Here is a 23,433-nt window from a genome sequence, read left to right as displayed (position 1 = left end):
ACGGCGCTGGGCTGTAACTTAAGGGGCTGTAACTAACTTCCTTTTGGTATCGATCTGATTACCGATACGTTATACTTGGACATTTTTCAAGATCATTGAATGAAAAAACTGGCCATAGATTTTAAGCACACGCAAACAATGTTTGTTTCAACACATTTATTTCTGAACAATATAGCAATAGTTCATACAACAATATAAGACAACAAATTCAACAAAAATAAATCACTCGTGTGTCAGCCAAAACTGATCACCACTTGTAATTAACATGTTCACACGTGTTTTTTATGAAAAAGGACATAAACAAATCAAGAAAATGACAAAAGGTAAATTGCTAAATGACATCAATAATGAATAACAGCACACGTCACTGCACTATGCAAGTGACCCCTAAAACAAACAAAAATGTAATTCTTAAGGTTCATATTTTAAGGTTCAAAAAATTAATAGTTACTTTTTCGTAACTAATTACATGCAGGACGAAGTAATTGCATTGAATGACATATATTTGGGAAAGTAACTGAAAACTAAATCTAATTATTTTGTTTCAGTAGTTTGCCTAACACTGGCTATTTATTGCAGTGTACACAATTAAGCTTTCTTATTGAAACAATTTCATCCGATTTGTTGTAGCTTATATGTTTCGCCAGTAAGCGGCGCTACTGTTGTTATCGTCGACTTTGGTGCTATTGTCCTGTTTGCAGGTGCTGCACACACTTCCGCTTTCAGACACAGTAATTCGGGAATTTAAGCAACATGACGTCACCCATCCTGCCAGCGGCGAGTGAGTAGAGTAGCTTTTCACCGTCCAGGAGGGATATTTAGTAGCTCATTCTCCAGGACAAGTCTTTGGATTTCGTGGTTGTTTCGTACGAGTCGCGAACAGTAATTAACACGGACACAGCGTTCCTTACTATGCAACGTTTGCAATAGGTAATCGACGACGTTTCCTTGTGAATGTAAATGGAAGACACAGAAGGTGAGGAATTATTTCAGGTTAAAGATGCCGAGAAAGGATATTTTTGTAGCACAACGCTGCGCTTCGCATACGGTTTTTTTTTGTTTGCAGATGTGTTTTTGAACAGACGTGATTTGTTTGTTGAAGGTACAGATGAGCATTACTGTGCGGGATGTGGAGCCAGAGTCCAGGAGCCGTTCCACATGAAGGTCCTGCAGGACACCTGGCACAGCGCCTGCTTTCAGTAAGTCTCATACAATCTCATGAGATCTCAAACAATCCTTACAATCAGATTCCGAGCCGTGTGGGGGTGGCCCCAATGTTTGTAATGGATGGGCACAATGCATTCTGTTGGTCAATATGCTGCCTTTCACTGTTTTGGTGTACCGTGCAGTACCCACAAATGGCCTTGTGGATAATCCCAGAAGTTTCTCAGTTGTAGTCTAAACACGAGTGGGCTTGGACATGTCAAGCCGTTCACTGATTCTGCCGTTAATACACAATGCTCACTGTAGGATGACATTCTGTACTTGGGCAGCTGTTTTGAGTGCAGCCTAGTCATTGAAGCCTGCAGGCAAGACTTCACTCTGCTCTATTGTTGATTAATGATTGGCAATGTGGAGCTTGATGTGAGAGCTGTGGTTTTTGCAGGTCACTGCTCCATGAGGAGACAGCATGTGTGCAAGTCAGTGACCCGTGTGCACATATGCAAACATGCAAACAGAAATCCTTTCCCGCTGCTCCATCAGATGAGTAAGAGATGACTCTTGCTGGACAACCACTGTCGGAGAAATTATTATTATTGAAAAAGATATAACTCTTATGTGGGCGGCACGGTGGACTAGTGGTTAGCACGCAGACCTCGCAGCTAGGAGACGAGGGTTCACAGGGCTCTACGTTAAAAACAAAAATGACTTGCCCATGGGGAATCCTTAAGGTGAGAACTACTTGCCCGAACTTGCCCCATGTAAAATGAAAAGACTGCCATAATGATATCATATATCAATATATGCTGATAATTCATCAGATAATAGTACTGATGCATTGTATTTGGAGGAATGTCTGAAAAATAGTGTAGATGTATGTTAACATGGCAAGCCATGCTACCTTACACATGGTAGTCGTAGTAAGCAGTGATATTTAGAAGTTGTGCACCACAATGAAACATTTGACACATTTGTGTACTAGTAAAGTGTTTTTAATCCAGAAAAAAATGCTCAATGGTCAAACAATAATTTGTGAAGCAAAGGTGAGAAAAATACACCGAGAAATGAAACCGCTAGGTTTTGTAGCTAGTGCTAAAATCAGCACTTGGTATTGGATCTAATGGGTGGTGTTTCATTGTGACCACTTCAAATTGTCACAGCAATGTGATTCACTCACCTTTGCCATCATTTGATTTGCTGCCGCTAATAAAATACTTGTTTAGGAGGCACTGGTTCATCACTTTTTGCTGTTTTTCTTCAGAAGTTGTTGAAGAATTAGACGATGTTGGCAGGGACGCCATGATAGATGTTTTCCTAGTAAAACCATCGCTGATTGGTTGATCGCGAACAAGAACAGGTGTGGGTAAAACGCGGATTGTGGATTACGGACCGCGGTCTAAATAAACGATTCTGATTGGTCCATTTCAAGATTTGCAAGGATTGCTTTGCAAATTACCACCGGAATTACACAGTCCGTGTTTTACCAACACCCAACAAGAACCGCTTTAAAAAAAACTCTTGGCAGTACGGCATGCTAAAGTGCACTTGCCCGACGGGAATATTAATGATTGGATTTACTTGCCCCAATTTTGTTTTAACTTGCCCCGGGCCATCGGTACATCGTTATTGTCGAGCCCTGGTTCAATTCCACACTCTGCCATCTCTGTGTGGAGTTTGCATGTTCTCGCCGTGCATACGTGGGTTTTCTCCGGGTACTCCGGTTTCCTCCCACATTCCAAAAACATGCTAGGTTAATTGGCGACTCCAAATTGTCCATAGGTATGAATGTGAGTGGTTGTTTGTCTATATGTGCCCTGTGATTGGCTGACGACCAGTCCAGGGTGTACCCCGCCTCACGCCCGAAGACAGCTGGGATAGGCTCCAGCACCCCCGTGCCCCTTGTGAGGAAAATGAATGAATAAGTCTTATGTATTTGGAATATAAATAACAAACAGAGGAATAAAATGTTTACATTTATCCATCCGTTGTCCTCACTAGCGTTGTAGGGGTATGCTAGAGCCTATCACAGCTGACTAGGAAAATGATTACAGTAGAACTTTATAGATTGGAAAAAAAAACATTTAATGTCTCATATTTTTAGTCATTTTTATTCTTAAAAACATCACACTTTGGCCCAAAATACACAAAATGTGCTTAAATATGCATGTTTGTTGTTTTTTTTAACTAGTAGGCTGTATTCACCCACGAAACAGTTTCATTCATGAATTAATATATATTGGAAAAATAGTGATAGAGTAAAGCTGAGAAATTTGAACCACAGTGAGGCCAGGGCAACGCATCTTACACAACATTGGATTTCAATCCTGCTGAGCTTTGCTTCTTCAAAAGCATACACAGCAGACGTTCACTGTATCCGAGTCCAAGTTCCCCATACTGCTGTGTTACTCACCTTTGATGCTCTACTCCTCCTTCTCCTCCTGCTGCTTTATAACTGACATCCTCCTTCATGATGTCATGTTTGCCTGAAACTTCTCCAGTTAGGTTATTTTTAAACGACTGGATAAGATGTGTGTGTCACTTATCTAAATCTTTAATGTTGGATGGAATGACAGTATTAGGACAGTAGAGACTTTTCAGCTAATGAGTTTTACATGACGATGTAATTTAGCCGAAAGAAGGCACCCTCTGCGTAATGCATGTCTATTGTCCACACTCTGCCCCCTTCTGCCCCACCTCCACCTCGTATAACATTCTTACAAGCTGATGTCACTTTTGTTCCAGTCAACCTGGCAGTGTTGAGGTCTATACGTAGCAGTAACCCTCCTGCGCTGTGTCTGCATTCCTAAACAGCGATTCAGAGATGTGAGTCTGCTGTCTCAGACGTCGGCTGCGTGAAAGCCTTTGTGTTTTGTTTTCTGCAGAGGAAGCTTGACTGTTCTTTTGGTTCTCCCTGGCATATTGTTGTTATTAGCCATGCCAAGGATGTGATGTGTTTGTCTGTGTGAATTTGCTAGTTTGTGCACTGCTTCCCGTCTAGTGTTTTTGATGTAGCCTCTGGAGCAAGTATTCCTCAAAGGAGGTTCCATGAAGTTTTGGTGGAAATCCACATACTAGATAGTTAAAAAAAAAACATTGAAATGTTGGTTAGTCCGTCTGTCTTCACAGTCAGGAGATCTGGGTTTGAGTACTCCGGTTTCCTCCCACATTCCAAAAACATGCATGTTAGGTTAATTGGTGACTCCAAATTGTCCATAGGTATGAATGTGTGTCGATGATAGTTTGTCTATATGTGCTATGTGATGGTGCCTCCCACCCTAAGTCGTATGTCTGTAAAAGGACACATTTTTTGTTCTCACTGTCATATCCTCTTTTCAGGATTACCAAAATCATTTCTATTTGGTATGCTGAGTCAGAGATACATAAACAATGATTGCAATATTAATTAATTATGATAATGATAAGCTTTGGAAGCTTCTGTAACTGACGACATTTGAGTTAATTGAAGGCACACCTTTTAAAGCCACACCTCACACTGTTTTCTTGTTTGACATTATGGGAACATTAAAAAAATCAGCACGTTATCTGAAAAAGACTTGCCATCTTTGGGTGCAATTATATCTATCAATGTAAGTACTTCAGTTCTTTTATTCTTCCTCCACATTTTGTTGCCACATTTTTCTACATGTGTGTTTTTGGTACAAGCGCGTAGCTGACTGATATCAAAGGTCACATGGAGCATGAACTGTATGTACCAAGCCTAAACAAATTAAATATACCAGCGTTTCCTGTGATATGAATGGAAACATAATTCCATCACTCATCATGTAATAGAGAAAAGTCATGGACAACATTTGGAATAGTCCCACACCCTGAGATAAGAACCCCACGAAAAGGTGAAACACTCCCTCACGAAGCCCTCAAGGCCACAACGAAAGGTCATGCTACCTCCATGCCATGCTCCAAACAAAAGAATATACTCCAGCAGGAATGTGGCTTTAAGGAAATTAGGAATGTTTACTTTGCAGTGTTTGTGCAGGGAGTACCATTGTGTTGTTCACTGAAGAACCACCTGAAGGCAGTTTGTTCTAAACTCTCCTCTTGGCTTGTGGATAGAAAGGACCGTTACATGGCTTTATCCTAGGTTATAAAATACCAAATTCATGGATGATAATTATAGGGGGTTTTGTGTGGAATCTGTCGTCACCACCGAGGAGGTGTTTCCACAGCACTCCACTGAGCAGGATTTCATATTTTCATAAAAGCACAGGATTTTCTCCATCCTGTGCTTTTTGTCGAGATCAAGGTACATGACGTGGATCATATTGTTTTCAGACCCTCCAAAATACCTCACTACAAATACTAGACCTGTCACGATATCACATTTTTTCATGAATTATACGGCATAATAATGGGAGTACATCATATCAAAAGCAGTAAAATATAATTTCTCAAGAGTATTTAACCGCATTGGAATGTCAAGAGCTTTTAAATAAATGAAACCAACAAAAAGACAAAAAAAAATCATAACCAAAAACAATAAAAAAAAATTGTGGTGGCAAAGTTAAATTAATGTTTCTGATGTCCTTCAACAGTTCTTCTTTCACTTGGATATGTAGTTCAGGAATTGGTGTTTGTGACAATTCTCCCAGACAATTCGTAGCGTCTGTCAAACATTTATAACATTTCCCAAAACGATTTTGAAGTTGCATTTATGCATTTAACAGTTCATTTAACAGTTCGTCAGTGTGCACCATTTTACGTTGTTTCATGTATATTTATGGTACTTTGCTGAGCAAAACTTGTTGTCGGGACGAAAACAGGGCTACACCTTCGCACTGGGGTTGTGGCATTGACTTAGAAACATTGCTTTTGTGCCTTCATTCATATTAACGTTTGCTTGACGACTTGCTCGTAGCACTCTGTAGCTTAACCATCCACTCAATAGTAGCTCCGCCTTCATGTACATGTAAAGATGTCTGAATTTGAATGATTACAGTTGCAATTACTTGTTTTGATTCCAGTTCCTAATGATACCTGTTTCATTTAAGAGCAGGCGTCGTGAAAGGTTCTATGGTTTAAATGAGGGCACTACCCAGAATTCTTTTTGTATTAAATATCTGAACTTCTCAATGAAGTTTTCAACTAGTATATATAAATGTGATGAACTTCCTTTCTATGGGAGTACAATGTCACAAAAGATGTTTACTTTTGAAAAGGGAATTAAAAAAAATATGCACATTTGTGTTGTGTGTGATGCTGCAGTCACTTAAGCATGGACAATCAAACAACTTGTAAAATATTTATCTATGACAAGTGTTTGCTCCCTCAATGTTGGTGTAAGCTATTTTTTTTATGACACCCTTATTTTGTTATATAAACAGGAACAGCCAACGTTCCTGTTATTTTTATTTTATATACAATGCAACCATTTCTACACCATGAAATCGGGAGGTGTTTATTCACGTTCACCCTCCTTTGCATGATACTATTGTATTGCAAATGTTGCACTGAGCCGATAAGCCAAACTTTTTAGATGATTATACTTTGTTGGTGCTCGTGGGGTTCTTCCTTGGTGCTGCCCCAGCTTCATACACTTTTTCACACCACTGTACTGTCCAGTCGTGATCGCATTACAGTAATTCTATGACTGAAGTTGATGGGATTGAAAATAGAAGCTAGATGTCAGCGTTATAATATGATGTCTTGAAGTATCATCTGATCTTTTCAGTGTGTGATCAAGTTTGGATAACTACTCTGAACTCTATAAAGTCCTAACATAAAGTAAAGCAAGAAAGGTGTCCAGACTTGTTGGTAAAATACCACTGTGATCCAAGTATCACTTTGACAGATGCGGTTGCAAATATAGAGTCAGTAGTCAATACAGTCAGTATCATTGGTCGATTGCCCTCTGTGCATTCTTACAATTTGCTGCAGTGCAAAAGGACTGGATTAGTTCTCCCACATTATTTGTCATAAGACACAGCCATGAAGACTTTGACTCTTCATTGTCTCTCCTTAATAGAGCAACAGACAGTAGCTCTGTCTTAAATTATGCCAAAAAGGACTCAGATATCAACAGTCGGTGCCAACATCAACAAAGCTGGATCAGCTCCACCTGGGTCCAGATGCATGAGGCTCAACTGAAGGCTGCTGCCAGGAAAGGTCCACTTCAAGGGAAAGAAGGAAAGATGCCGAAAAACACCATCACTTCTAAATCTGATTCATCATGTCACACTGCATACTTGGAATGGTTGCACAGGATTAGGATTAGCAAGTACAAAGTCAAGAGAGCAGTTTGCAAACACCCAGGGTACATTACGTACAAAAACAGTGGAAGGGATAGTGCTTTAAACACATGTGGAAATAAAAAGTTTGAAGGACCCTTTGAGAATATCCCAAGTCTAAACAGCTTCAAAATGCAGTAAGATAATCAAAGCACTCTGTCCTTGATTATACTCTGGCAGCCAAAACTGCTGGCCAGTTTTGCATAACCAGTAAAGCTTGTTCAAGGAACAGTCATAGTCTGCAGGTGCTTCCCAGTCTACTGGTAACTTGAGCCTCTTCACGTTAAACATTTTGTCCCAATGTTTTGTCCATGAATGTCCACATAAATCACGTTTCCAGGTGACAGCTGGGCACCATCAAGAAACTGTAATTTTACTCATTTGCTTTGTTTCTACATCTGTCATTAATTGCTTTAACTACTTGATACACGAGATCACTACTGCAGTAGTGCTGTTTTAACAGGACTGGATTTATCCTGGATTAAAAAAGATTTACACCTTTGACCGAAAGGCTAGTGTGGTGACCCAGATAAGGAAGTGCTCTGTAAACAACCCGTTTGTTTCACTGACCTCAGTGACCTAAAATCCTGAGTCTCCTTTAACAACTGATCCCATATTAACTTGCGCGCACTTAAACATTAGTTGATAGTATGGCAATGGACACGAGATGCAAGGAACGGACAGACGACTTAATGGCAGAGAACAGTATGGGACAACTTTATGTTGAGCTCAGATCATAACATACACACAATGTATCATGACGATTCTGACTTGCAGACAGCACTTATACTTTCCATAGAACAGGTGGATGTCAACTTGAGTAACAACCAACTATTTTTAGCAAGGAGAAGACTTATACATGTTTAAGATGTTTAATATATATGTTAAGGCATGTATGTTCAAATTGGGGCCACAGAGTCAGGAGATCGGGAAGACCTAGTTTCGAATCTCCGCTTTGGCAGAAAAAGATGGATGGATGGATGCATGTTCAACTTGGGAGCTGTACTTAATAATAATATAATTTTATTTATTTTATTTGTATAGCGCTTTTCAACATACTGAAAGACACTTTACAGAAAAATGGAGTGGAATAAAAACAAGTAAACAGAATAAAAGATACGTTAAAATACAACATTCATTTGTTTATACACAGTTAAAACATGAGTAAAAGCGGGGCGGGGCACAGCAGTCAGGTATAAAAAATTAGACATTAAAAACAGATTTAAAGAGGTGGGTTTTTAGTTGTTTTTTGAAACTGGGAAGGTCAGGGCAAGCACGGAGTGAATGGGGCAAAGAGTTCCAGAGGGTGGGGGCAGCGATGGAGAAGACTCTGTCACCCCAGGTTCGGAACTTGGTCTTACAGGGGAGTGCCAGGAGGTTGGAGTCTGAGGAGCGAAGGGGACACAGGGGATTGTGTGGATGGAGGTCTGTGGGATATGGGGGGGTCAGATGGTGGAGGACTTTGTAGGTTATGAGAACTTTGAAGTGAATGCGTTGGGGGACGGGAACCCTTGTTGTATGTATAACTTGTATGTGTAGCTTTTCCTGGCACTGAGAAATTTAGTGATATCATTAGTGTTAGATGACGTTCTAACATTTCATCAACCAACAGAGTCCTACGGTAGCAACACTGCAGCAGCTTCTTAAACTGCCACACTTGTGTCTCATGAACTAGTTTGCTGACTTAGACTTACTGGACATCTATCTATTTTACGGGGCCAACAATCTGACCCAACCTGTTTTTGTCCTCCCAGGTGCTCAGTGTGCTGTGACCACCTGACTAACTGGTATTATGAGAAGGATGGCAAGCTGTACTGCCGCAAACACTACTGGGAGAAGTTTGGAGAGCTGTGTCACGGTTGTTCTCTGCTTATGACCGGACCTGCCATGGTAAGCCTGCTACACATTTTTAAGCATCTGAATAAACGTAATAACACATGTATTAACACAGTGGAAATGTGGTTGGCATGTTTGCCTCACAGTCAAGTGATCCTGGGTTGGAATCTGGCTCGGGCACGTGTGTGGAACTTGCATGTTCTCCCACACTAAATCAGTGGTTTCAAACTCACAGCCCGTGGGCCGTTTGTAACCTGCCGAATTGTATTTTTTGGCCCGTGAAATTACATCAATAAGTATTAAGTATAAGTATTGCAACCCACGCCATCTGGGCAATGCAAAATGACAGCACAACGTGTAACCAGTAAGTAAACACACATACTGTAGGGTAACTACTACTATACAGAATAATAAATAACTATGTTAACTCTAAACACAGACCAGGGTTCAATTCCACCCTAGACCATCTCTGTGTGGAGTTTGCATGTTCTCCCCGTGCGTGGGTTTTCCCCGGGTACTCTGGTTTCCTCCCACATTCCAAAAACATGCTAGGTTAATTGGCGACTCCAAATTGTCCATAGGTATGAATGTGAGTGTGAATGGTTGTTGGTTGTCTATATGTGCCCTGTGATTGGCTGAGACCAGTCAAGGGTGTACCCCGCCTCTCGCCCGAAGACAACTGGGATAGGCTCCAGCACCCCCCGCGACCCTCGTGAGGAAAAAGCGGTAGAAAATGAATGAATGAATGAACTCTAAACACGGAATATAGCCGCATTGGGATGCTCCGGTTGATCGGCCACAGATTGGTATCGGCCGATGAAAAAGGTGATCAGTGAAAAAGCATGGTATCGACATCGGCCGATACTTGCTTTAAAACGCAGATCCCCTCCGCTGATCCCCTCCACCAATCAGCTCCTCCCCCGCTACAGCATTTAGAACAAGCATGTCTGCAGTGTGTCACACTTCAGTCTTTGTAAGAGTGATGCTAGTTCTGCACCCTGCGAAACGTGCCTCAAAAATGTCTCACTCGGGTGGTACTTTGAAAATTGAAAAGCTGCATCGGACTCCGGATGATGTGTGACACACGATGAGTGTGACGAGTGAGTGTTTGCGCCACGCTTGAAACGGCCATTGTATCACATTGATATTGGATCTCATTCCCGGGCACAGAAGAGGGAGTCGGCTGCATCTACACTTCAGAAGGCAGCGGATACCTGCTTTTCATTCAGGTTTTCAATGAATATGAGAAGACTAGAAATAAATGCATTGTGACATACAAAATGTGAGTTGTGAATACCAGCATTTTGTTAATGTTCTGGTAAAACAAGCGTATGGGCTTTATTTGGCTTTAATGAAGCTATGAAAATAAATGTTACAAAAATGAGTAATTCTTGGCCATTTTCAGTACCTCTCACGAGAAAAAAACCTTGCTGACGCCGAATATAGCTAGTAATACATTTAAACATTTACACTTTATGTATGTGATCGGTGTTGGTATCGGTATCGGCCGATTTTCACTATCATTATCAGTATCGTCAGAATAAAATCCCGATTGGAATATCCCTACATTTCTGAAATTGAGTTTGAGACCCCTGCTCTAAAGTGTGTACAGTTAACAATGTCAGTATAAATAGTGTTTTTTTAATACATTCTCTTGTTCTTGATGCCTGTAGATTTCTGTAAGAAACATATAATATTGATATCCTGTATAAAATGAGTGGACATGTCTTAAATACAGGGCATGGCATCAGACGATGTAGACCAAGTGCCCTTGACATTTGCCAACCACACCCCAAATCACACCCAGCTTTAGCATCCATTTCACTGAAAGCAGGATCATCGTTTGCCTAGCTAGGTGAAAGTAAGCTTAAAAAGTCTAAAAGAAGATGCAATATAAAGTTACAAAATGGAAACCTGGCAGTCAGGGAACCTTGCCTGTTTTAGGGTATTAAAGGCAGTTGGCTTGGCTGCAAGTTTATTTAACATTAAATTTCATTCCTAATAACAAACCAAATTTAATCGGATTAGTTTGCATTATTTGTGTGGTCAGTAGCAAGTCTTTTTGCTTTTTATCCTGGTTATTTATGTGTTACAGTGTAAAAGTCCAAGTGTGTCGAGACCAATGTACTGGCCTCCACACTCCGTTTTGCCACCATCAAACAAGTGCCAACAATTTCCCCCTCTAATTAGATGATACCAGAACGCCCACAGAGCGTGTCAAAGTACTCAGTGTTCCCGTTTCTCCCTTCTACTTCGGATGAATGCTAACATGCATTTAAAAGCAGGAGAGTGTGTGATTTTCCTGGTGATTACGTTTACAGACGGGTGATACATGGGTTGGAGCCGAACATGCTGGCCGTCCACCCAATTTACAAACCAGTCTTCCCCCTTTGAGGCCTCATTCTGCACCAAAAGGTCTCCTTAGTTGACCTACTCAAGTACACAAAGGGGCTAGTTTGGGGGCCCACATCACATTCAGTACCCTACATTGAAGTGGCAGGGTTGATTGAACCACAGGCAGCATGTCACCGACTTATAACATTGCTGTGTTTTTTTTTACTGCTTGCAAGATATCCAAATAAAGTTGACAGACTATGTTTAATACTATGATTTGTTTTTAGAGGACTGTTAATTTATTCATTCCTTCATTCGATTTATACCGCTTATCCTGTTGATGGTCATGGGTAAACTGGAGCCTATCCCAGCTGACTTTGGGTGAGAGGCGGGGTACACCCCGGACTGGTTGCGAGTTAGTGACGGGGTACATATAGACAATCAATTATCCACACTCTCATTCACACCTATGGACGATTTAGAGGCTCCAATTAACCTAATATGCATTACTTTTATGGTAGAAAACCTGGGGAGAACATGCAAGCTCCACACAGCTACATATCCTGCTACTGTGTTTGTTCACTTAGCTGCAAAGACCAGCAGGCATTGATTATTTATGTGCAGGTATTTATTTCCTATATAATTATCCTCACAAGATTGCATGTACTAAATTGCATACCCTGTCATGCCTGGAATAATAATCTGTTTTTTCTGTCCACCACTTGTCCACAACTTTAATTATTCCAGATGCAATGGAGGCTCAGCAAGGCCATATTTGAGGAAATGGCGTGGATGAATTAATGTGTTTAAGACAGTGATTGTCAGTTATTTTTTGTCAAGCTCCCCGTGGGGGACAGAAATGGTCCCCCAATTTGAAATAGTGTGAAGAAACTGATAATATCTATTTATTTATCTGTACTATACAGACTGAACTGATTGAACAACAGAAACCAGATAAATGCAACAAAATGGAGAACAGTGAAGCATACAGTGAAGCGTATTCATGAGTCAAAGTACATGTTGAGAACATACATGTTGGCAGGTTTCCACTAATCAGTCCTCCACGCCTATCTCCGTGTCCACACCGCTATTTCAGAAGCACTGGATTAAGATATTAGAATATATATTTAAATGAAGAAAGACGAAATGGGCGGCACGGCGGTCTAGTGGTTAGCGCGCAGACCTCACAGCTAGGAGACCAGGGTTCAATTTCACCCTCGGCTATCTCTGTGTGGAGTTTGCATGTTCTCCCCGTGCATGCGTGGGTTTTCTCCGGGTACTCCGGTTTCCTCCCACATTCCAAAAACATGCTAGGTTAATTGGCCACTCCAAATTGTCCATAGGTATGAATGTGAGTGTGAATGGTTGTTTGTCTATATGTGCCCTGTGATTGGCTGGCGACCAGTCCAGGGTGTACCCCGCCTCTCGCCCGAAGACAGCTGGGATAGGCTCCAGCACCCCCCGCGACCCTCGTGAGGAAAAAGCGGTAGAAAATGAATGAATGAATGAAAACATGAAATTAATTCCAGTTATTAGTCCCAATTTATTTATGTGTTTTTTCCATTTCGGATCATCGTACTGCTTCATCTGAAAGACTGTCTGTCTTTGTTTGCCTTGCTGTATATAAGCCCAAGGCAGGCTGTTAGAGTAGTGAGTTACAGACGTGTTGGATGTCACTAAAGTAGAGTTACGCTGACATCATTGTCATCTCTCCGCTCAGCGAGGAGTCGTTTCCCTGTTCTGACCCACAGCTGCTCTCACTACTGTAGTTTGGAGGAATTGTTGAGTCCTTTTTACGATGAACAAAAGCCATTCAGCTCCACCAAATGAGTTTTTACAATTTAATTTTATTAAATGGTTTATTAAAGGTCCAAGTGACTGTCCATGATCCTATTATCGAGGATTAAATGATGCCTTGGACATCCCCTAAGCAAATTTGAGTTGTTTTCAATAGTTTGACCCAACTTCTTTTCCATGACCACAGGATATTTCTGCACACATGGTTGATTAAGAAATTAAAAACTACTCTGCATCCGTTATCTTCAAAAACATGTTGCCATCTGAAACATATTATTGATTATATATATATATTTTTCCCTTTGTTAAACCCAAGTAGAGTGTGTTTCATCCATCCATCCATTTTCTGAGCCGCTTGTCCTCACTGACCCAGAGAATTGTCTTTTTAGTACAGTTAAACGTGACTTTTTTTTTCCCTGCCGCCTTTGTTTCTGTATTTTTCCTTTTAACTAGATGCAGGTGTAGACTTTCCACTGAACCTCTCATAACGTGACAGCTTAGCAACCCCCTTTTCACAATCACACATGAAAGCAGTACTTTTAAAAGTGCGCAGCTCTGTGACGAACATCTTTTGGAAGTGAACACTGGACAGACACATTAGCTCATCTCGCATGAGAGCAAATGGAACACCGTGTATGCTAAAACATATCAGAGTAAACAAGTGGGAGCAAGTCACTGATGGCTTTCACGGGGGTTGAAAAGTAGACAGAGCGTGGAGGTGACATCATTGCAGATTCCAGACAGGCTGAGACTGAAGCAGGTGTTGCTCCTGTGTCAGCAGCGGGGTGTGTGTGTGGGGGGTTACATGCAGAGTAACACGCAAGGAAGAACCCTCCTCTGTCAGGGATTAAAAAAACAACAACACTGAACTCCAATACATTACATTTGTGGTTCCAGGTGGCCGGAGAACACAAGTATCACCCCGAGTGCTTTGTGTGTCTCAGTTGCAAGGTGGTGATTGAGGACAGGGATACTTACGCCTTAGTGGAGCGCTCCAAACTCTACTGGTAAGTCACACGAATGCACAGTTGCACTGCATCATACTGAGCGGGGTTTCTAATATTTGGTTTGTTGGCTCGATGAAGGGGCCCGAATATTAGAAGCTCATCTAGACATGACGCAGTCCAGCACAGCCGCCATCATTACACTGTTGCACAGTTTTAATACTTTTTTCCAGACTTGTCCATACCCCAACTTTGTTTTGACACATGTGCAAATTGCATATTATTGTACCATGGGTTCCTAAGCAAGTATGGAAAAGTATACAGGTGGAATTTTATAGATTTCTGGAAATGTATGGAAAATGGAAACTCAAATATGAGACCACTGCTGTGTTTTCTAAAGGAGAGCCCTATTATCAGCCCAATCAGAGATTATTTAAAAGAAAAAAATGGATTGTTTTTCTAAGGCACTTGCAAGGCAGCTAAAATGTTGGTGTGAGAGCACACAATAGGCGATTCTTCCCAGGAACTATTCGGGGAAGATTGACAAGTTGAATAGCCAGCCCTCTGCTCTTGTTCTTTTATGTCCTGCCCAGATGTTATCAAGTTTTGGTGCTGCTTCAGTAGACAGGTGATGACCACACACATTCAGAACACATAACGGACAAGCTTAAAAAGTCCGAATAGAGCAGTCCAGTCTCCAGAAGTATCGGAACAGTAAGGTCAATTCCTTTACTTTTGGATTTGACATCAAATGATAAATGCCTGAGAGTAACAATTCAGCTTTTATTTCCAGGTAATTACATTTGGATCAGATACAAAACTTAAATGATAGCACCTTTTGTTTGACCCCACCTCATTTTGCATGTGAGCAAAAGTAATAGAACATGTGACTGACAGGTGGTGTTTTGATACCACTAAATGTCGAGGATAGGTTTGGTTTGGCCTGTGTATTTAGAGGTGAAAACGACATGAAAACCAGAGAGCTGTCTATGGGTGAAAAACAAGCAACTGTGAATTTGAGAGAAGATGGACAATCATTCCGAAGCTTTGCACAAATATTAGTCTACAATTAATGTACAACTATTTGGAATATCCTGAACAAGAAGGAAATCAGACATCCAACAGTTAGACGAAGGAAAACTTCAGCAGTTGACTACACCAGAAGATGCAAACCACGAATAGGAAGAACATACTAGAATTTGTCAAAAAGTACAGACTTTTTGTTAAACTTGGGACATCTCCAACATGAGCGCCGTCTCTGTAAACAAAATAAGGGTGTAAAAAAATATCTTACATATACAGTTCGAAAATGTGATAAGTTGAAGTTTGTTGAGGTGGGGAGTTCTTGAAGGATTTGTGCATTGCAAAAACATGGATTTTCTTTCTATTTGTGTTGTGTTGAATATTTTTTCACTTATTTTTAAGTAAGCTTTTGTGGCGCCCAGCGCGTCATTCAAGCCAGGACCGCCACTGCATTTAAGGTCCTTCTCACCCAAGCCTAATTCCTCATCTTTTTTGTGTGAATAGATTCACTTCAAAGGCTGATAATACCCATCATTAGTAATTTTCCAATTCTCCTTAAATGCCTCTCCCTTGAGAGCGTCATCATAAACTAAAGGCCTGTTGACACACGTAACCACTGAACCTTCTGCTTTTGTACGCAGTGGGAAGTGCTACAAGCAGGTGATCCTCACACCCATGTTGGAAAAGCGCTCACATGACTCCATCCTGGACTCCCTCCCCCACACAGTGACACTCATCTCTATGCCCTCTGCGGCCAACGGCAAGAGGGGCTTCTCTGTCTCTGTGCTGAGGGATGTCAACGGATCAGCAAGTGTCCAAGTCAAAGAGTGAGTGGCTCATAGATTTTACTTTTCACTAGCTGATCTGATCTGCCTTGCCGAGCATCATTTTTCATATTGCATTGCCCTTAAATGATCATTAGCATGTGCTCTGTTATGCTAATGTAGTGGTGTTGTGTTACCACCAGGGTCAGAGGGATGCTCATTAGTCCAGAGGTGCGCAATGCCATTCACGTTGGAGACAGGATCCTGGAGATCAATGGACTTCCTGTGGGGACGCTGCTGGAGGAAGAGGTAATAATAAGAATACATTTCTAAAAAACTCAAGGACACTGCACAAGATACAGACAAACAAAGGATAAGTAAGCTCTGCTCCCCATGGTGCTGAGCCGGGCAGAAGACACAGTGAGGTAGATGGAAGAGGAGGATATGTGGCGAATTGGTGTGGTGATGTGGGGAGGTCAGTCAGAGGTTATGTATGGCCTTGAAGGTCCGTGACCGGGAGCCAGTGAGCGGACATTGGTCCCATTACATATCTCACAATGCAAAACCTACCTGAGGACATGAACTAATGTCCAATTAGTGCCGTCATTAATGCCACGTCAGTTCCCAAAGTTGTTTTTGTGCATCAGCAGCACGTGGGAATTTTGCCATTCTTAACGTGCCTTCTTCTTGAATGCATTCTTGAGCAGGGAGAGGATGCAATGAGCAACGATAGCATTCTTTTCGTTATAAGGTAGCTTTCTTCTCAATGACAAGACTCTCACTTTACTCAGCAGACATTTACAGTACAGTTGTCCCATGCCGCATTGCACTTCAAATTTTGCGGCTTCACTTTATCACAGTTATTCAAAAATATGTCAGGCTGTTCGTGGTTAAATACTGCCTGTTACTACTCCAGAAGATTTCATATTGAAGCACAGTTTATTTATTTTTTTCTTAAATTCCTAAAACCCACCTCCTTAAATCTGTTTTTAATGTCTAACTTTTTATACCTGACTGCTGTGCCCCGCCCCACTTTTACTCATGTTGAATGTTGTATTTTAACATATCTTTTACTCTGTTTACTTATTCAACTCCATTTTCTGTAAAGTGTCTTTGAGTATTTTGAAAAGCGCTAATCAAATAAAATGTATTTTTATTATTAAATTAAGCATTTTCAAGCATGCAAATGGGTAAATTAACATTCAGAAAATGTGATGCTGTGTAGTATTCAGCTGTTGTGGCCGTAACCCACACCAAGTTAAAACCGCACTCCGAACCCCTGACATCCCTTCCTGTCCCCCACCCACTCACCTCCCCTAGCAGCAAAACACATTCACAGCAACACACTTATTTATGTCTTTTCTGTTATTATTCCTACTATACTGGGTAATATGAGTGTAATATGAGTGTGCTGCAAAGGTGCTGCATATACAGTACAATATACAATATACAGTTCAATACAGAAAATGCTCTTCCATTGGTCAAATATCAAATGTGTTTTGAAGGTGGACGACCTCATCCATCGTACCAGTCAGACACTACAGCTGCTTATAGAATATGACCCAGTCAGGCATCGTCTGGACCGGCTCAGGCTGGGATCACCCAGGAACATCCTGGGAGCGCCAGCATCTTCCCGCATGCGCTTGTCCTCACCAACAAACGCAGTCCTGGAGAGAACTGAAGCAGATAGCGGCACACTGAAGAGGAGGTCTTTGAGGTTTGCACTAGCCAAGACACGTTGCAGCTTGTTATATGTGTACACTGTAATATATGTCGGTGACCATATTGTCTGTTTCAGGCGCAGCAACAGCATATGTAAATCACCTGGGCCCAATTCCCCCAAAGAGCATCTTTTTACAACCCGAGACATTGGACGCTCTGAATCTTTGAGGTCTTCCAGTAGCTGCTCTCATCGCATCTTCAGGCCATGTGACCTCATCCACGGCGAGGTTTTGGGAAAAGGTTTCTTTGGGCAGGCCATCAAGGTCTGGTCTTGTTCTCATTGTCTTTATGGATGACAGCATGCGGCCGCCGTGATGTAACAAGCTTGTGTTTGGCTCACAGGTGACTCATAAAGCAACAGGAGAAGTGATGGTGATGAAGGAGCTGATTCGCTGCGATGAGGAGACCCAGAAAACTTTCCTCAAGGAGGTAATCAGTTGCAGGAGGCCTGCACTTCCTGCGTCATTTATTCTACAGTATACCCAGCAGAAACACGTACCAACATACCTTTCTTCCCAGTCTTGTTCAACACATTGATCTTTGTATTTAAGATTTATTTTGTCACAAATTACTGATCTGATTTTTTTCCCCAATATTTAGGTGAAAGTAATGCGATGCCTTGACCATCCTCACGTCCTCAAGTTCATCGGTGTTCTCTACAAGGACAAAAGGCTCAATTTGATCACAGAGTTCATCGAAGGAGGAACCCTCAAGGACTTCATCAGAGACACTGTGAGTTCTAACTTCCTTTTCCACAAACACATGAAGGAGAATGGCTAAGTAGGACCAACACTTGGGTTTGGACTGGACTGACGTAAACGCAACACTGTTCTGAAGTTGAATGGAGGCCAGCTGGAACGACCAAGAAAATGTTGCCAGGTTGTCTCTCCTTGTCCCACAGCTGGCTGATGTTTAAGAGCTGACTAGTTATAATATAAATGTAACAGTAAAAAGTCATTCATTCATTTTCTACCGCTTATCCTTACAAGGGTTGCGAGAGTGCTGGAGCCTATCCCAGCTGTCTTTGGACGAGAGGCGGAATATACCCTGGACTGGTTGCCAGCCAATCACAGGGCACATATAGACAAACAACCATTCACACTCACATTCATACCTATGGACAATTTGGAGTCGCCAATTAACATAGCATGTTTTTGGAATGTGGGAGGAAACCGGAGTACCCGGAGAAAACCCACGCATGCACGGGGAGAACATGCAAACTCCACACAGAGATGGCCGAGGGTGGAATCAAACTCGGGTCTCTTAGCTGTGTGGACTGCATGCTAGCCACTTTACCGCTGTGCAGCCTCTATTCCTTGTTTATACATGAAATATTTTCATAGTTTCATAGAAAATCTGTTTATGACCTTCTAAATACGTTTTTTTACATTATTAAAGCCTATAATCACCTATAAAAACCTATAGTCACCTTTACACTCTTATTAGCCAACATGGTAAACAAAATAAGAGTAAATAAGACATAAATGTGTTCTCTAGGGGAGCTGAGTGGCGGACAGGAAGTGACGTTGGGTTCCGTATTGCTTAGAATGAGTTACTGCTTGTAAACCATGATAGTATGAAGCCGCAAAATCTGAACCGCGAAGTGCTGAGGGATGACTGTATTCATAATTTCTGCTGTTCTCCTGCTTTGTCTTAACAGGATCCATTTCCGTGGGAGCAAAGGGTGAGCTTTGCAAAGAGCATCGCTTCTGGCATGGTGAGTTGTTTGCTAGCACAGGCTGCTATTATATGCATGCAGTAATCATGATGTAAATATACTTTTCACACTTTAATATGCACTTATGAAGATAACAAAGGCTTTTGTGACCATCAAATCCATACTCACTTGAGCAGATACGGTATTTATGAAGGAAAAAGCAGATGATGTCAGGATGTAAATATTCCCTTTCTTTCAGACCTACCTTCATTCGATGAGCATCATACACAGAGACCTCAACTCTCACAATTGCCTGGTTAAACTGGTAAATGTTGAAGCAGCATCAGTGGTGAACACATCTATTTGACATATGAGGCGTACTGACCCGTTGGGTGTCATCTTTCAACAGGACAACACCGTGGTGGTTGCAGACTTTGGACTCTCCCGACTCATTGTAGAAGAGAAAGTGAAACCTGCCCCTGAAAAGAACTCCACGAAGAAAAGGGCGTTCCGACGTATTGACCGTAAAAAAAGGTACACCGTGGTTGGAAACCCCTACTGGATGGCACCAGAGATGCTCAACGGTGAGTTGTGGAACAGACTTGGAGTCAGGTGAACATGAGGAGGTTACTTAGTCCTGTGTTTGGTTGGGTTGTAGGAAAGCGCTATGATGAGAAGGTGGACATTTTCTCATATGGAATAGTTCTTTGTGAGGTAAGAACATCACATCATTTTGAGCTTAAATCCGAAATCTTTTCATGGACCTTGCTGTCTTGTGATCCAGATCATTGGGAAGGTCTACGCAGACCCAGAATGCCTCCCGAGGACTCTGGACTTTGGTCTGAATGTGGGCAAGTTTGTGGAGAAGTTCCTCCCCGAAGACTGTCCACCAGCGTTCTTTCCACTGGCTGTGGCATGTTGTGACCTCACACCAGACAACCGGTGAGTTCTTCTTGTTCTTCTCAAACTGTGGAGAAGATGTGCGGCAGCTTGAGGAAAGTAAAGAAAAACTTTTATTTAAATTTCTGTTCGGAGGGGGACACTAAAACCATCTAACGTTTACAAATGAAGAATCCTACAGGAACACGTATGGAAAAAAGGGATTGAGCTCTTTAAGAAGAACAGAAGGTGTGCAAATGTACATTTCACCTCTAACCCCCGTGTCCTCTCTTTGCTCAGTCCACCCTTCCAGAAGCTGGAGGACTGCTTCAAGGCTCTGTCCCTCAACCAGGAGCTGGGCATCCCACTCCCAGCTGAACTGGATGAACTTCATCAGAGCCTGAGTCGACTCCACTGGCCCAAAGACAGTTCCTTCCCAGTGCCAAGTGCAGATGAGCCACAACCCCACAAAGACGTCTCTCAGGACTGTTCCAGCATGTCAGACAACGGCACTTAGGACCCGCCCTCCTTTTGACCCATGTAACCCTCTGACCTGCTGCACTATAATAACAGGGGTGGTGAAAGAGGAAAACTGTGATCATATGAGGACCAAGAAACACCTGATGGACTGTTCTAGATTTGTGGACACGGAGGAGCCATTCCAGTTGTTACCTTGTATTCCACACTCACACAGGCGTTGTACTCATGTTTACTGTACAGAAAGACAATTAGCAGCTTTCTGTGGTCTGGTTGCATCTTTACACTATTCTGCGAGTTCAGGGTGTGAGAACACTTTGTTTTTCTCCTGCTGGTGGAATGCACGGCTCCATGTTTGCCCAGCAGAGGGATCCTTCCACCGACGTCAGCAAGGCTGACATGTCTAAGTCAACAGAAGGCAGGCTAGCTCAAAGCAGCTTATTTACCCTGAAAGACTTGTGTTGTCATTTCACTCCTCATCCAAGTTACATGCGTGTTTCTCGACTTTGTAGATTTTTGCACTTTGACTTTTTCTAGCTATCTTTCAGAGTTTTGCAAAACTGACACCTCGGTCATATTTCCCATTTTTCCCCCACCCTTTTTAAAACATTACCACACCATGACCTTAAAACGTGTACAGAAGAACTGGATTTGTTGTATATTCTTTTCATTTATTCAAATGTCAATACTGTACAGAAGTCGCTTTTTTGTAATGTGGGGACTTTTCGATTTACATTTCATATACAGTGGGTGTTGATTTGCCTTTTTTTTCTTTTTTTTTAGCAGCGTCATATTAAGGTACTGACCACCAACTGTAACCACTGCTATTTAATAATCAATAGTGTCTCATGAATAAACCTTTTATCTTTGGGGTCAGTGGCAGTTCTGGCTTGAATGACGCACAAGAAACATGTTGATGATGTTACTGTTGTAATTAGCTTTTTAACCAGATAATTAACATAAGGGCTGAGGCACAGCTGTGAAGGGAGACCCCCATACTCTGGTTTGGTTTGGTCACGTGGTGGACATTTTGATGACATCTGAGCAGTATGGGGGACGAGTTTCCTGCCTGTAGAGGGCGCTAAAACACGTATTTTCAAATAAATTCTTTAGCAAACTCAAATTTACAAAGTTACAATTACAGTACATGTCCATTACAATGACTATTTTCATCATTTGCAAAACAAACTTTAAATCAGCCAATGTGTATTTTCACACAGGGTAAATGAACGCGTCACGACTAGTTTAGCGGTCACTTGTAGCTGTAAATTCTTATACATTTCTTAGAATGTGTATTTTTTAGTCTAGTCAAAACAGACTTCATGTTTGAATATTTGTTGATGAATGTTTATCCTTGCCCTCTTTTGTTTTACAAAACGAACCCAACGTAGCCCTTGTAGTTCTTAAGAACAGCCAAGAGAGGGTGCCAAAGAGGCCCATGTCAGATCCACTCTATTCTCTATGGCAGGGGTCGGGAACCTTTTTGGCTACAAGAGCCATGAGGACCAGATATTTTAAAATGTGTATCTGTGAGAGCCATATACATTTTTTAAACATTGAATGCAATAAAATGTGTGCATTTTTATGTAAGACCAACAGTTTTAGATATAATGGGCTCTAATTACGTAGACCAGGCACACTACCCCACGCCAAGGGGGTGTGGCCAGCACACTTTTGTGAGCAGCGCAGTGTCCAATAATAAATCAAATACTTGCTGCCATTAATGCAACTTCTGCTGCTGCATGGTTCTGCACCGTACTCCGTATATTTCATTCTTTTGGCCATCTTTGCCAGAAGGCTTGGTTCTGCAGCTTTAGCTAGGTGACTATTGGACTAAAGGAGGAAAGTTTACATTTACATCTCAATGACCGAGGTACACTACCGCATTACCCAGTAATAATCGAGTTTTGGTGTTTGACCTGGAAAATATCATCAGGAAAGATAGATATGGTCAGCCGTATTGCAGTAGAAAATAGATGGACGGATTAAAATGCATAAGAAAGTTGTTGATTTTTAATATTTTTAACAGTGATTTCTGTGATGTTTACTTTAAAATGTTAGCAAACATACATTTTTATTGTGGTAAATGCTTGAGAGCCAGATACAGTCACCAAAAGAGCCCTACCTGGCTCCCGAGCCATAGGTTCCCTACCTCTGCTCTATGGGTTTAGAGGAATACAATTAAACATGTTTTCGTTTCCATGTCTGATTTTATTTCAGTCTCACTGAAAAACATCTTACATGAACAAGCAGTGAATACAAATGTATTTTGTATGACTATGTGAAAAAATAAGTAAGCACACACAAAACAGTCAAACAGCAGTATTGAAAGACTCCAGTGACGTGCATCCAAAAATCAAGTGGCGTGTTGCAAAATCATGTGGCGTGAAGCTGAACATGGCAGCCGACAGGCTCTATGGATGCAAACACTAACGGACTGTATGCTCACGCATTCATGTTTCACACCAGCTGCATACAAGCTAGAATAAGTCAAATGTGTGTGTGTGTGTAACGTCAGCACCAGCCTCCTTCATGCTCCGACAAAAGCAGGACTTCCTGTTCCGCCGGCGCCTGCTGTGCTGCTGCAGCAGTGT

At 41.7% G+C, this 23,433-nt stretch overlaps 1 protein-coding gene across 3 annotated transcripts; it reads left to right on the top strand.

The window, feature by feature from the left end:
- The first annotated feature begins 701 nt into the window (after window positions 1–701).
- Window positions 702–23,366, top strand: limk2 (LIM domain kinase 2). 3 transcript variants are annotated; one of them, XM_058069854.1, is made up of 16 exons: window positions 702–976; window positions 1,109–1,199; window positions 9,161–9,296; window positions 14,271–14,380; window positions 15,982–16,167; window positions 16,308–16,413; window positions 17,610–17,821; window positions 17,903–18,089; window positions 18,169–18,255; window positions 18,427–18,558; window positions 19,487–19,543; window positions 19,743–19,808; window positions 19,893–20,067; window positions 20,142–20,197; window positions 20,268–20,425; window positions 20,663–23,366. In XM_058069854.1, exons 1-16 carry the CDS (start codon window positions 961–963, stop codon window positions 20,877–20,879), a joined length of 1,992 nt encoding a protein of 663 aa, XP_057925837.1. In that variant the 5' UTR covers window positions 702–960; the 3' UTR covers window positions 20,880–23,366. The 3 variants fall into 3 exon arrangements, with proteins under 3 accessions (XP_057925837.1, XP_057925836.1, XP_057925834.1); XM_058069853.1 differs by having other exon boundaries at window positions 703–976; window positions 1,103–1,199; window positions 20,663–23,364; XM_058069851.1 differs by having other exon boundaries at window positions 729–781; window positions 1,103–1,199.
- The last annotated feature ends 67 nt before the right edge of the window (window positions 23,367–23,433 follow it).

This window comes from Doryrhamphus excisus, chromosome 4 (genome assembly GCF_030265055.1).
Source record: "Doryrhamphus excisus isolate RoL2022-K1 chromosome 4, RoL_Dexc_1.0, whole genome shotgun sequence".
Lineage (NCBI taxonomy): Eukaryota > Metazoa > Chordata > Actinopteri > Syngnathiformes > Syngnathidae > Doryrhamphus > Doryrhamphus excisus.
Note: the sequence above shows the minus strand (reverse complement) of the source record. Positions and strands in the feature narration are given on the sequence as shown.